The 15,846-nt window shown below is 38.7% G+C and overlaps 1 protein-coding gene and 1 long non-coding RNA gene across 3 annotated transcripts in view; one reads left to right on the top strand and one right to left on the bottom strand.

The window, feature by feature from the left end:
- The window catches only part of ALG13 (ALG13 UDP-N-acetylglucosaminyltransferase subunit), a 75,549-nt gene extending 65,199 nt beyond the window's left edge, over positions 1-10,350 (bottom strand). The window contains 3 exon segments of the mRNA XM_003735803.6: positions 6,830-6,968; positions 9,251-9,413; positions 10,230-10,350. Coding sequence (XP_003735851.3) covers positions 6,830-6,968; positions 9,251-9,413; positions 10,230-10,310 — 383 coding nt within the window. The 5' untranslated portion in view covers positions 10,311-10,350.
- LOC103790330 (uncharacterized) overlaps positions 9,952-15,846 on the top strand; it is a 43,633-nt gene continuing 37,738 nt past the window's right edge. The window contains exon 1 of one of the 2 annotated variants that reach the window (XR_004738592.3): positions 9,952-10,191. This is a non-coding gene — a long non-coding RNA (uncharacterized LOC103790330). Of the gene's footprint in view, positions 10,291-15,846 lie in introns of both variants that reach the window. The other variant, XR_004738593.3, reaches the window with a different exon arrangement.

The raw sequence follows: 15,846 nt of genomic DNA, 5'->3' as shown, positions 1-15,846 counted from the left end.
ATCAAAAAAGGAGTACTAAGTTACAGAAGTGCATTCATCATTTATGGAAAGCCTACTATGTTTCAGGCAAAGGACTCAAGAACGAGTAAGATATAGTTCCTCCAGAGCAGGAATCATGTCTTGGATACTGCTGATACAAAAGGTAGATTCTCATTATACATTTATATTAAAAGCCTGAATGGTGAATAAATGGGCTTGAGGTACTCAGAAAATAAAGCTGCGAATACCTGGAAACCAATTAGATATAAGGGGATGGAGACACAGTTAAAGGATAGAAGAATGACTAAATGATGATACCATTAAATAAAGATAAGCACCTCACAAGAATGAAAAGAAATATTATTTCAGTATGGGGCACACTGAGTTTGAGGTGCTTACAGAAATGACAGACAGGGCCAAAGGCAATTAGAAATACCACTTAGGAGCCCTAATCAGAGTTGGGAGATACAGATAAAGGAGTCAACAGTAGTAGAAGCTATGGGAATGATGAAAATACTAAGAAAAGATATAAAGCAAAGACCAAAAAGAAACTTTAAAATATAAATATTTAAGAAAAAAAAGATCTGTAAATAACTTGCAACCTGGTAAACCAATTGGAAGTTTCTCCACATAGATTCTATGAGTAGCCATCACTGTGTTTTTTTTTAAGTAGCAAAGTAAAAATTTAAAAAGGTTATATGTCTATGGCTAGCATACAATCTCAATTTCTTAGAAAAATCCTCTGATTTCAAATATTCTGTCCTACTGTCTCCATAATGGATGGAAATGTACTGGAATTCAGTGTTCAAATTACAATTTCCACATCATCTCTTGGACCCTAAGATAGAATAAAACTTTTTCTTACATTATGTCATTTGTAGAATGGACAATTATTGCATAGGATTAAAGATTAAATGAATACATATGTGTAAAGTACCCTGAATAGTACCTGATACATACAAAGCATGAAGCGTTAACCCAAATTATTTTTAACTTCCCACTTCCCTATAAAAATATGGTATTATGGCCGGGCACAGTGGTTCACCCCCATAATCCCAGCACTTTGGGAGGCCAAGGTGGCAAGATCACCTGAGGTCAGGAGTTTGAGACCAGCCTGGCAAACATGGTAAAAATCCCTTCTCTACTAAAAATACAAAAATTAGCTGGGTGTGGTGGCATATGCCTATAATCCCAGCTACAAAGGAGGCGAAGGCAGGAGAATCACTTGAACCCGGGAGGTGGAGGTTGCAGTGAGCGAAGATCATGCCATTGCACGCCAGCGCTGGTGACAGAGCAAGACTTGGTCCCCCCTAAAAAAATGGCATTACATGTACAGCAGAAAATTGATCACCACATGGCTATCATGATGACCCTTTCCAAATCTTTCCCAAAAATCGATTTCAAATAATCTGTCCACAGGTGTCATTTCTCAGACTATATGCAGGGTTTTGGTCATCTCCACAAATTTTACATTATGATCAAATCAGAGGAACTGTTTATACAATAAAGGGTGAAGAATATTTATATTACTTCTAGTCATTCCTGATTTTAGTCTTAGAAAACTTTCTCTACTATTAAAGTGGCAAACAACCTTTTTGTACTGTCTTTTGTGCCTGTATATGGCTTGCCTTTAAAAGAATGCAAAGTAGAACTCTAAGGTGTCCGAAATCAAATACTTGATGGTATTTGCAGACAATGACTATTTTAAATGTTCCAGAACCTTACATCAAATTCTTTGGTTATGTTATCTTATCAGAAATTCCTTCAAGCTTTCTTTCCTCCCAAATTACAAGTATCTAAAATCCTTAATTCCCAAGGTCATCCCATAATATCAATTTTTATCTACTCCAGCCCATAAATGTTCTATTAACTGTCGACCTCTTAATCTATCCATGGTGCAAATTCCCCAATACTAAACTCTCTTTCATTTCCTCATCCCTGAAAATTTCAATACCTCTAATAGGAAACTGCTAAACAAATTTCATTCCACTTACTAATTGATATCACGAACCTGTGGCTCTGCTATGTAATGAAACCAAACAAATAGAGCAAACATTTCAAATAGAATTTTGATTACCATTCTTTAATGAGGACTAGTAAAATGTAAATGTGGTGATTAATTCAGCATGTTTACTTATCTGTAAAATTAGTGGTTTAAAAGATTTATTCTTTAAATTATCTCCCAACTCCAAAAGTCTACGATTCTGTCTTAAAGTCTTAATTTATTCAATCTACTATCAATCCTACCCAGAGCATTTTCCTGAATTCCAAAAACTCAAGAAATCACAGATTTATAAGTCCTAGGTAAGGTTGTCACATGCCAAAGGAAAACCCAATTAAATGTGAAATTCCTACTAAATAAACAGCTTCTAAAAACAAACAAAACCTACCTTGAAAGGGATTAGAGTAACTAAAATGAATACTAAGCAAACAACCATAAAGAAACAAAAAGCTTACAACATATATTATCTATAGTAGAAAGATCAGGGGACTGGAAATCAAGGAGCTGCTTCTAGGGGCAGTCTGCCAAAAGCTATTAGTTTAAGCAAATGGCAAAATCTGAATATGATGGGATTGGACTAGATAATCCCAAATCAAAATAATTCTCAAGACTCCTTTGATTTAAAAATCCAAAATTGATATAAAATTCCACCAAAGTGCAGTCAGAGATGTTACTACACACACAACTGACAACAATGGCTTTAGCCTCTGCTAAATGAAATAATGGAATCTAGGTTACGCATTATTCTGGGAAAGTAGATACTGGAGGATTTAGGGGCTGTATAGTCTTTTAGTTGTCTGATATTTGAGTAAACCTTGCCTTTCACTTGTTTCTCTTTAATTCTCCATGTCATAAACTATAAAAACTAAGTGACCAACACAAACTTTAAGTCACAATTTTCTCAAATGAGAAAACATATTTACGAGGGCCCAGAAAACACTTAAGATTCTCTCCTTGGATTTGAATAGGATCTTTCCTAAAACACGAGTATAACATCGATATACAATTATGATTATGGTGCTGTAAATTCTCAACCAGATTACTCACTTTTTAGATTATTCTCAGCAAAATTTTAATCCAAGTTGGCTTCCTCCTGCTACCTAGAGTATTTATCAGTCACCACTTTCTACCACTAGTAACCATTTATTATTAATATTAGCCTAAATAAAACACAATCAGGAAAATATGCCTACAAAAACATGATAAAATACATTCCAAGTAAAATGTTTGGAACATTTAGCATTTTGGGATAATATGATGGAATGGAAGGTAGGTCTTTATAGTGAATGTTCTATTTTGATAGAAAAACTATATCTAAACATTCTACCAGAGAACTATAGACACTTAAGGATAATCTAGTCTATCATAAAGGTCTTCAGACCATACACTCTAGTCAGAAAGAACTTTATAATGTATTTTGCTCAAGTTATGTCAATTTTAAAACCATATATTTAAGACCTTATATGTATCAGACCATTTATTGTTCACTTGTAAAACTAATTTTATAAACACATAAATTGTAAATTTCTATTAATGTTTCATCACTACTGTGAGAGGGCATCCTTAAAAATCAATAGTAAGTCCTATTGGTATAAGTCCTTTTTGATTATTGTTCTCAAACCAGTAAAGTTTTGACATTAGCCATGATTATTTTATCACTTTCTATGTGTTTTAGAAAAAAAACAGTGAACATATCCACTCCACTCTATTCTTCAGGATAAAAGTAGCTTTTCGAAGTACAACAGATCAACTAACTTGATCATCTTTTTTAGGCAATGATTGAACTTTTTATTTCACAGAGCATAATCCATTATTTTTTAAATTTGGCTCCTTAGATTATAAAGCTAAAGATGCTGATTCTCATGTAAAATTTTTAAAAAGTTGTTACTGTTTCATTTTTTATTCTAAGGAACATCAAAATAACTACATTTATAATCTTTGTCAAAGTTTTCAAATGTCATTCATTTTCATGATTCTAAATCCACTTGGGATTCTAGGATAAAACCTGTGAATGCTCACTATATACTGAAGATTAGAAAAAAAATCTAGTACGTTTACTCAACTGCAATTAGGATTTGGACCCAAATGCAAATGTGCACACCATAAAATTTCCTATATGTTCTATAGATGTAGGTAGTTTATTAACTATATTATTCTCTAAATATATATTATGTATTTAATTTGATTTAATCACATTCCATAGGTTGAATTTGGGGGTTGTTTTTAAAAGTGTTGAAAGTTTAGTGTTTATTTTTGTAATCCAACAACTTTATCCAAAAATGCAGAAAATTTTTCTGGCTGGCCAGGAGGATAACATTTCAGTGTTGATAAGTCCATTGACTGTAACAGCCCAGGAAGCGTGCTAAAACAAAAGAAGAAAAGTATTAGGTAACATGGGAGAAAATTCCATACTTCATCTGCTGCCCACTTGATGAATGAATCTAACTTCCTAAAATATAGTGGTACTTCTAAAAACTGCACGTGAATTTTTATATATTTTATTATAAATATACACACTAGGATTATTAAAGCAATACAAAGAGTACTATAAAACGTCAATATAAATTCTGCAGATACCTTATCTCCTATGTCAATTGAAATATCTGAGAAATAGTTCATGAAAAATGTGTTCACATGGCTTTGTAATACTTCTCAAAACAGGTGTATTTAAACTGAAACATAATGCAATCATGAAAACAGAATTTAAAAATTGAAACCAAAAGTTAATAGCCGTCAGACAAGATAATAATCTGGGGAAACTACTAGACCATGCATGAAGACTGTGAAATAGCTTCACCAGTAATTTACTATCATAATTCATATATAATTAAACAATATACTACCCCACCATGTTTGCTGGAAATAAGGTTTCAAACATAAAACTATTACTTTAAAAATTTATTTAAACCAATCACTTAAATTAAAACAAGCAATCCACCACCCAGCCTAAGTTTGGGGAAAATAAATGATTTACCTAAAATGAAAACATAACCAATTATAGTCTTACTGCTTTCATGGGTTTGACTTTCTTGAAATTAATATAGAAAAAAAGACATCTAAAACTGTGAAAAATAAAATAATTTGGAGAATTGTACAGTTTCCTTCCTTTCCAGCATGAGTAAAAAGTCAGGATATGTTTAGGAAATCAATGTTTTCCTTTTAATGTACTAACATAAAATCAAAGCTGATTTAACATTTAGAATGAAAATACTCATCAAAAGTATCTGGAAAAATTGACTTGCATAAACCAGTAAGGTAAGTTTATTCCTCTTTCATCTAGCTTCTCTCCTGACTCACTAATAATTCAAGACTAGCTTCTATATTACACAGACACCCTGACATTCCCTCTTCTCCATCATTACAGTGTTAGGGGCACCAACAATATTACTCCTGAAACAATCAATGAATCTGCCTCCTCTCAATGAGAACAGGAATTTTTGTCTGTTTTGTTCACTGACGTATACCAAGTGCCTAGAGCAATGCCTGTCACATAGAAGGTGCTCGATAAATATTTAATAAATGAATAAGTATTTACTGAGTACCTAAGAGACAGAAGCAGTAAAACTAAAAGAAAAGCTTATTATGCTCTAGCCAGTTTCTTCTCAGGTTTTTAAAAATTAATTTCAATTTACTATAATATAAATATGTAATATATATATAAATGTATATACACATACATAGATATATAGTAATTCTATGCGGTATTTACTTCTTGAAACACCAAACAAGGAAAGGTCTTAAAGCCAAACAATTGGGAATTACTGACCTGACCCTTTGGCAAGCTTCCAGTGTCTCAAGGAAGTACTAATGGAAAACAAACCAGCAATTTTCTTCATCCTTCTATTACGATGATCAGTTCGTGTTGAATTCTAATATACTTGTAGAAAATAATACTCCTACTATAAAGTAATTTCTCTGCTTAAAATACTTCAATGGCTTCTCAATAAACATAAATAAAATCAGAACTCTTACATAAGCTACCCCACCCAGCTTCATTTTCTATCATATTCCCTTGCTCACTATGCTCCTGCCACACTTATCTTGCCTCTGTTCCTCAAGCACACCAACCTTCAAGTTCATTCCTTACTGAGGCTTTTGCACTTGCTGTTCCTTCTGCCTCTAGATCATCACATGACTGGCTCTTATAATTCAGGTCTCAGATCAAAATGTTAGGTACTCTGCCAAGCCTTCTCTGACAATTCTAATCAGTCTTCACCACAGCTACCACATTACCCTGTCTGTCTTACTTCATAGTACATTTCACCATGTGAAATACCTTGATCATTTATTTGTGAACTTGTTTACTATCAAATTTCCACCACTAGAATTAAGCACCATGAGAACAGGGACTTTATCTCGTATTTACTACTGTTTCCACAGTAGTAAAACAGTGCCTGTTATATATTTGGTGTAACTGAATAAATCAAAGAGTACATTTAATTTAGGGATTCCAGCGGATTTACTGTAGGTAAAACTTTTAACTAAAATGAGCAGATGCTTTCCTTGAATAATGAAAATCTATATAATGAACTCAAAATTTAGAACTCCAAAATCAGTGTCTCAGAAACTTGCTTACCTAAACACACATACACACTCTCAGATATTCACATATGCAAAGAAATAGCCACAGATACAGACAGAAATATAACACAGAGATCACAAAGTGGGAAACAAACAAATGGGAGGGTTTTACAACTGAGAAAATCAAAATGTTTGGTAAGTGTGAGAAGTTACAAGGCAGAAGAGACAGATGGGTTAGGTAGGTGGATAAGATGAACAGCAGGTGGATAAGACAAATGGCAAGGGAGGAATTAAGGCAAGAAATTAAAAATAATGTCTCTAGTATACCTGCAGGTACAATAGAAGAGATGACCCTCTTTGTGTAGCTGTTTTGCCAGTTCCAGCTGATGATTGTTCATCAACTTTTCGTTTATAACCACCAGGAGTGGCTTGCCTTTTTCCAGAGTCTCCAAACAGCTTCCTGCACCTACAAATATAAATCAAATTTGTTTAACATAATTTAATGTAAGTTAAGGTGCCCACAAAGCTTTATAGCTAGAACTCAAAAGTCAAAATACTTAGTTGACAGAACTACAAACCGGGTCTTTCAATTATACATTTAAAATGACAAGAGTATAGTTATCAGTTGCTCTCTTAAGAAGTGTTGGACACTTTGAAAAATACATTACTTTATCACTGATGATGACATTATGATTCACTGCTATGCCACTTGTTCTCCAGTATCAATGACCCTCGACTTAGGATGGAATATAATCTCATCATAAGTTGAAAATAGGCTGGGCTGGGTGGCTTAAGCCTTGGGAGGCCAAGGTGGGAGGATTGCTTGAGCCCGGGAGTTCAAGACCCCGGGCAACATACAGAGACCTTGTCTCTACTAAAAAATAAAAATAAAAACAAAAACAATTAATAAGGCATGGTGGCAGTAGTCCCAGCCACCGGGGAGCCTGAATCCAAGAGTTGAGTCCAAGAGTTGGACAAGCTCCCTGGTGAGCTTAAGTCACAGGGGCGCTTGAGTCCAAGAGGTGGAGCTTGCAGTGATTGCACCACTGCACCCCATCCCGGGTGACAGAGTGAGAAACTATCTTGAAAAAAGAGAAAAAAAGGCATTTGAAAAAATTCTAAGTCGAAAATGCATTTGATACACATAATCCACCAAACATCACAGCTTAGCCTCGCCTACCTGAAACATGCTCGGAACACACTTACATTGCCTATGGTTGGGCAAAATAATCTATTTTATGATAAAGTGTTGAATATCTCATGCCATCTATTGAATACTGAAAATGTAAAACAGAATGGTTGTATGGGTACTCGAAGAGCGGTTTCTACTGAATGCGTATGTGTATTGCTTTCACACCACCATAAAGCTGAAAAACTCCTAAGTGAAACCACTATACGTTGGCCCATCTGGAGTATGCTTTGGGCATGGCCTTGAATCCAAATAAGATCCAGGTTTGACACACTGTATGTGAAACTACACTTCACTCCTATTCAAACCCAAGGAGCAAAGCAAGCCTACAGTAGAGACAGGAAGGCATCAATAATGAAAAACCATGACCACTTCTTATGGTTTACATGTGAGGTGCTATCCCAGAAACAGTCAAGGATAGAGATATCTCCATGAATATGCAAATATACAATATTAGGATCAATTCAATTTTGAAATCTAAAATCATCTAGCTATTTTAAACGGGTGCAAGGAGATTGATAAGTGAGTAGATAAATCATTTTTGGTTATCTTATGGAAGGATGGTAGTTAAGAACATTAACTACAGCACCAGATTGTCATCTGTCCACCACTTCTTGGCTGAACAAGTTAACAACTCTTATGTCTAAGTTTCCTCATGTGTAAAATGAAGATACTAACAGTACTTAGTTCACAAGATTGTTTATAAGAGTAAAGTTAATATACACAAAGCATTCAGAGCAGTGCCAAAGGCTCTGTTACCTCCCAGGAGACACATTTTTAATCACCAATCTGTTGGTAATGTCTATTTCTAAAAACTTTTCTCTCCTCAATCTAGACTTTTTAAAAAAACCAAGAAACATCATATCTCACAGCAGTCAAAAGTGCATTGCTACCCAAAAGCAGTTTTTCTGAAAGTCCTAGAAGTCTAATTAACTAGACCATCAGGGTGGTTCTCTGAAGAGGAAAAAATGTACACAGTATGTAGCTGTTACTATTGACTGGATTCATTTCATTCACATTGAACAGAAATATAAGCAATCTTTTAATACTAACTTCTCCATGACCAGTCCAACCAATCAGCAGGCAGAACACTCCTTTAGATCTAAGCAGAAGTACTAATGTCAAGTAACAATTGTAACAATTTGTTACACTTCATCCGGTAAATTACTTTGGGTTTAGAGTTTCTTATTGTAAAGGTGGGCTACAGTGATTAATTTCCCATTCTTGTCTCATCCCAAAATACTAAATTCTCTCCAATAAAGTTCTCAATTGTCATATTCAAATAAGTTGTGTATTCAAAAGGGCTACAGTAAGTTCAGCTAGTGATTTCATTTTACCTTGAAAAGGTTAAAGTGTCAGTTCCTTATTGGAGGGAGAGCATCAGGAAAAAAATAGCTAAAGGATGCTGGGGTTAATACCTAGGTGATGGGTTGATAGTGCAGCAAACCACCAAGGTGCACGTTTACTTACGTAACAAACCCGCAAATCCAGCACATGTACCCCAGACATTTTTTTTAAAAATTAAAAGATCCAATTCTGAGATTCTAAGGCACCTTTACCTGCGTGACTAATAACAAGATCTGCCTTCTGAATATCTTCTTTCAAGGAATCCTTGTACCTGTAAACATCCAGAGTGAATGACTCAGTACTGAAGGGTTCAGGTACCACCGTTCCTCTACCAATTTGCAGGATAAGTCGGCTGTAACCAAGGCTCTCGATTTTCTGAAACGGGAAATTAGAACATGTGGGCTTTTAAACCGGCTACGTAAAACAGCAGGAACCACCACCACTCCTAAAGTTTGGCGTTAAGATCGGAGCAAGGCCGCCAAAGAGCCTACCTGTGGCCGATTTCACTTAGTTTTCAAAACTAATGTATTTTCCGGTCCGGGGCCCGACGAGGAACCTCTCGACCACTCAAGAATCTAAACGACCCAGCTCGTAGCGTCTCGCTAAAGCCAGAGCAGGAAAAGACTTTGGAAAAAGGAGTCGCAAACTGGGGGAACCCAGGGACTACCCGTTCTGCCTCGTTTGCTGAACTGGGAGAACCTAGAGCCCTGAGGGGACCACGCGCGCTGAGGAAAACCGCGCGGGCTCCGGCCAAGCGCTGCGGGGAAGGATCTGGGCTCTAAGGTGAGCTGTGCGGGATGAGGCTCCGGCGGCAACGCGTGATCCACGGGGCGCCTGAGGAGAAACTGCCAAACCCGGGCTCGGAGGGGCGGAGCCGTTGGAAGGAGGGGCGGAGGACGCGGAGGTGGAGATTAGAGCGCAGGGGAGCCCGGGAAAGAAGCCGAAGAAATGACGGAGAGGAGTGGCCAGGGTAACGGGAAGAGGAGACAGGAGACCCCGAGTAGCCGGGGAGCCAGAAGAGAGCCCCGCCGGGCGTGGGGAGGAGCCAGCTAAGCGGCAGCGGCACCTGTGGTAGAGTTGCGGGGTTTTCTTTCCGAGCGCGACGGTCAGGCAAAGCTACCAAGGCTCTCGCTAAGGCCGAAGGCGGCGGGTGGTAAGCCAAGTCGCCACCTACTCGCCTCCCTGACTCACTTGCAGACTGTCGGGCGCTGACACACACGCGATGAGGTCGTCAAAGCTGGTGGTCCCTACGGTAACAAACAGGCACTTCATGGCGCGGGTTCTGCGCCCCTGGATCGCAAGGGCCGGATGTGACGAAAGAGGCCACGCACGTTGCTGCGGCCGCTTTCTGTGGGGGAGGTGGAAATCCGTAATGGCCGCCAGAGAGCGGCGGGCCCGGGGTGTGTCACCGGTTGGGTGGGGCCAAAGACTATTGGTGGCCTAGGTGTCAATCACTGTTCTAAGCCCTTTATGTGTAGGAGCCAGTTCTTGAGACCCCCTCACTATAAGGGAATGGGGAATTGCCAAATGTAGTTAACTTTTTCAAAACTGGTGGGTGAAAAAAACTAACACAATACCCAAAGCACTGTGTTGGTGTTATTGCGTGGGTACCACAATCTTTTAATGACGAAGTTTGGGATTTTTTTCTTTGCTTTCATGTTTTGTCAAGATACATTTGAGAGATCATTTTACTTTGAGTTGGCTAAGGGGTTATGAAAAATAAAAGTGCTTTGCCAGGTGCAGTGGCTGTAATCCCAAACTACTGGGAAGAATTGCTTGAGCCCAGGAGTTTAAGACTAGCTTGGTCAACATAGCAAGACCCTCATCTCTAAAAAGATTATTTTTTAGCCCAGGTGCCATCTCTCAAGTTTGTAATCCCAGCACTTTGGGAGACCAAGGCAGGTGTATTACTTAAGGTCAGAAGTTCCAGAGCAGCCTGGGCAACATGATGAAACCCTGTCTTTACTAAAAATACAAAAATTAGTCAGGTGTGGTGGCAGGTGCCTGTAATCCCAGTTACTCAGGAAGCTGAGGCACAATAATTGCTTGAGCCCAGGAGACAGAGGTTCCAGTGAGCCCAAGATCCTGCCACTGCACCCCAGCCCTGTGGTCCTAGCTAGTCAGAAGGCTGAGGCTGCAGTGAGGAGTAAACCAGGATCACACCACTGCACTCCAGCCAGGACGACAGTGAGACATCATCTAGAAAAAATAAATTTTAAAAAACCCTAAAAAATAAAAGACATCTTACAAGGTATGGGGTCTGGCTTTGTTGCCCAGACTGGATTCTAACTCCTGGACTCAAGTGATCCTCCTGTGGCAAGCCACATCTCATTAAGGCAGGTCTCCATACAGTTGTTTCAGTACTGAGTAGTGAAGATAAATATTAACAGCTGAAAAAAAAAAAGAGAGTGCCTTTATACAAAGGCTGGGATGTAACAGAAGCCCACCAAGAGTTTTGCCTAGGCCCTTCCTGGGCCTTAAAGCATGACAAAATAATAGAAGAATTCTTAACATGACCCATTTAGGATTAAACAAGTTTAATTGTGTGTCTGAAGAAACTCCTCAGGCCTCCACAAACAAGTTTATTGGGAATCTGAAGGAACTCCCCAAACCTCTGTGATTTAGCAGAAGACAAGATAAGGGTAATCACACCAGCACCTGAACCCATTTAGAGTAAGTAAATGTACTGAGACTCCAGAGGAAGGTCTTCAAGATTCAGAACTTATAGATTGAAAGAAGTTAATCACTTATGCCTTTAGATGAATGCACACTTACATGTAGACATATAGTTTAGAAGGTATGTAAGCTCTGGAAAACATTGTAATTTTAAGTTGGTTTGGTGATAATTTCCAGGCCTTCTCATTATAAACAGTTACAGAAATAAAACCTCTCTTCTCCCCACCCAGTTCATCTGCATCTTGTCATTGGGTGGTGAGAAATAGCAGCCCGACTCTCAGTTTAGTCCAGGAACACTCCCACCTCTACCTCCCAAGTAGCTGGTACTATAGAGGTGCACCAAAAGTGACTTTTAGAAAATCACTCTAAGTTGGGCTCTTCTACCAACTGTGGTTTTCAGAAAACCAGGGCCCTTTAGGGTCTCCTGGAAGCTGCAGTTAACCTCCATTAGCAAGCATGACTTGTAAAATAGAGGTGATAAAGCTTGAAGCCTAGATCTATACTCTGTTGAATTATTCCACTGAACCATTTAAAATATAAAATTACACATTAGCATGGCAAAGTACCACAGATAAATTACACTTAGGCAGGCAGGTACAGGAGAGGTTATTTCTAAAAACACTCCTTTTTTCTTCTACCACCATCATACCATTGTTAAGATAATTGCTCACTCTATCTTCTTCTAATGTTTTATGTATTTCCTATTTAAATTATCACCTTAGCTCATATTTGTGCTTTGCCCTGCCTGGATATATATAGAAGAGAGGCTGTGAGAAGAAATTATTTTCAGGAGAAAAAGGATTGGAGGTAAATTGGGCCTAGAACATTACCTAAGACCCTTGGGCCTATTTCTACAGGATGTTTCCTTTAAATCTTATGGCTGAGGCAGTTGTCCTTTTGAGGAGTGACATGCTATTCTTCTGTTTTTCATACCAAATTTCATAAATTGTGAAATGACATTAACCCAGTAGCCATAGTGTATGAGAAAACAGCAGCTACACCCACTGTGTTCCCTGAGAGGGCAGCTCCATATGAGCATAATGGCCTCCAAACTAAGGCAGTTCCTGTAACCAAAGCTGAAACACAGTGGCAGGAAAACTCACCAGCTGGCTTTATGAAAGTGACATCCAACAGACACTTCTGGTTGGGACTTGGAAACGACCGAGTCAGGACTCAGCTGTTTTCAACTAATGGGAACTAAATACTTTTGAGTTATTTATTTGCATTCACAGACTTGATTATGGGCTGGGATGGGAACTTTCCCTATTTAAGCCAGACACCGTCTTTGTTCTTTGGATCACGCTCCGTTTACAATGGAGGCTATGTTTCCCATCTGCAGATCTCCCACTTTTAGCTTGAGGTCCCTGAGACTTTGTTTTCTCTAGGGAGCTTGTTCACCTGGCTCTATGGGTCCTGTGGGGGACACTCACACTTTGTGGAGTACATTTGCATTTGCAGTGTACTTGTGCTTGGTGGAGTATGCTCACATTTCAAGTTTGGTGGGGACACTGATGCTTCTGTTGCACCCAAAGGGATGCCTTCATTACAGTGCTATGGGTATCCCATGTTCTAAGATAATGGTCTTCAACCAGCTACCTTATGGTTCACTGATGACTTTTATACGTAAAACCTATGGAGAAAATTCTTAGGCCTATTTAAGGCTCTGGATAAAATTAACCCAGGGTGATTTAAAACTTTTTTTGGCTACAATTGGGAACTTTCTGTATCCCTAATAAAATTTATTTATGCATACAATTAGAACAAAGAGGAATCTAGGCCTCTCAAAGAAAATATGAGGCTTTCTTTAACAGGTACTATGAAAACTCCAAATGCAATCAAGAATTTCAAATTGCCTTCTTGAGAGAAATTGATTCTGAACTCCCTGTCTCCAAAAACTTAAAAATCCTCCTAGCCCAGATTCTGCTCCCAAGAGGGACTCTGTAACCCTTTATTCTTCTCCTTACACTCCCTCTGTACTACCTCTACTTTATTCTCTTTTGCTGCTACCTTCTTCACTTTCTGAACTTCCTTTTTTCTCTTCACTGTCTATCCCAGGCATACTACCCATAACCCCTCAACTCCTCTTATTGCCCCATTTAAAATAAGTGAAAATGCAGAGGGAGATCAGACCATTTCTTACATTCCTTGGTCTAAATCTGAACTCTTGGCAATTGGTCTAAAACTGACTTCCTTGAGTTTGAATGCCACTTTGGTTTAATCATGAGCACATACTAGCCCAGACTCACCAAAATCTATTAGTTCACATGCTGGGGGTCAGTGTCATTGGTCAAACATGTATATGCCTAAATTAATGGATAAAACCTCTGGAGGACTTCCATTCCAAAAGGGAAAAGGCCATAACAAAAGCAAAGAAAATAACCTATGATTTGTTAAAGGACATTCCAGTGCTTTTCCTCTGGCAAATTAATAGGAAAGCCATTCAAAAGAAAGATGAGTCTTAGATTATTATGACTGGTTCAAAATGGCTCTTTCCAAGCTGGGTGTGGTGGCTCACGCCTATAATCCTAGCACTTTGGGAGGCTGAGAGGCAGGAGGATCACTTGAGATCAGGTGTTTGAGAGCAGCTTGGCCAAGTATGTCTCTACTAAAAATACATTTAGTAGAGATGGCAAAACCCTGTCTCTACTAAAAATACAAAAATTAGCTGGGCATGGTGGTGCATGCCTGTAGTCCCAGCTACTCAAGAGGCTGAGGCACAAGAATCACTTGAGCCCAGGAAGCAGAGGTTGCAGTGAGTTGACATGGCAGCATTGCACTCCAGCCTGGGTAACAGAGCGACAATTTGTCTCAGAGAAAAAAAAAAAAAAAGCTTTCCTGCAAAATTATGGTATCAAGGACTTAACGGAGGATACCATTAACATTTTTAATTCTGGTTTTCTTTCAGATCTTAACCAGACTCTTAATGCCTTAGTCAAACAATGTAACCTCAATTGGACCTTTAAGAAACCCCACAAAATTGCCTCTTTGGCAAACTATCTCTCTAAAACTTCATAAAGAAACAAAGAATAAATAAGACACCTGATTATTAGGAAAAGACCACCACGCTCATGGCTCTACATATTCAGGAATTTAAAAAACAATCACAGAACCAAAATTCTCTCAAGATGTTGGGAAACAAGATCGGTTTCTTTCGCAAGGGCTTTGATCACTACAAAAGAGGTTATGGAAGATACAGATGATGGCTTTGGAAGAACCCAGATAAAGCCAAGGAAATGCCAGCTTTTTCTTCAATACAAGAGTAGGGATGCTTCAGGGAGATAAGGGCAACATTCTTTCTTCTGTGTACAAGCTGGAGAAAGTTGGTTTGCAAATAAATAACAATTTGATCCAGGCACAGATAGATACTGTTGCTACCCTCTCAGTGCTAAACTCCAACTCTTTTTCAGATCACCTTCCCAAGAGTAGTCAAACCACCCAAATGATCAGGGTCCCCAGCCAGACAATGATAGTCAAGTCAAATCCAATTCCTTATCAGATAGGGTCCATCATTGGGTACCATAGCTTCCTCCTTCTCCCTTTCTTCCCATACATTTATTAGGAAGGAACTTCCTTGAAAAGAGTCAAGCCAACATCATTTACTCGTAAGGAAAATGTGTTATGTTAGGAATAAGCTCACCTGAGACCTCTGCTTTTTTTTGTTTTTGTTTTAACAAGGGAGCCTTGCTCTACACAGGCTGAAGTGCAATGGCACAATTGTGGCTCACTGCAACCTTGACTTCCTAAGCTCAAGTGATTTTCCTATCTCATCCTCCTGAGTAGCTGGAATCACAGGTGGGTGCCCCTGCACCCAGCTAATTTTTTTACATACAGAGACGAGGTCTCACTATGTTGCCCAGGCTGGTCTTAAACTCCTGGGCTCAAGCGATCCTCCCGCCTTGGCCTCCCAAGGTGCTAGGGTTACAGGAATGAATCACTGCGCCCAGTCTAATTCCTCTACTTCTGACCTCACTTATGTGTTCCCCTTGTGAGCCCCTGTCTGTCCAGCCATTTCTGAGCAACCTACCTTAAGGGAATTGTCTGAGACCCTATGGGCAAAAATGAATACCAGTATCTGTCTTTTTCACTCAGCACCACCTATGTTCATTCAGATGGTTCCTAACAATTCTCTTCT

Source organism: Callithrix jacchus, chromosome X (genome assembly GCF_049354715.1).
Source record: "Callithrix jacchus isolate 240 chromosome X, calJac240_pri, whole genome shotgun sequence".
Taxonomy (NCBI): Eukaryota; Metazoa; Chordata; class Mammalia; order Primates; family Cebidae; genus Callithrix; species Callithrix jacchus.
This window is presented reverse-complemented; position numbering and strand designations above follow the sequence as displayed.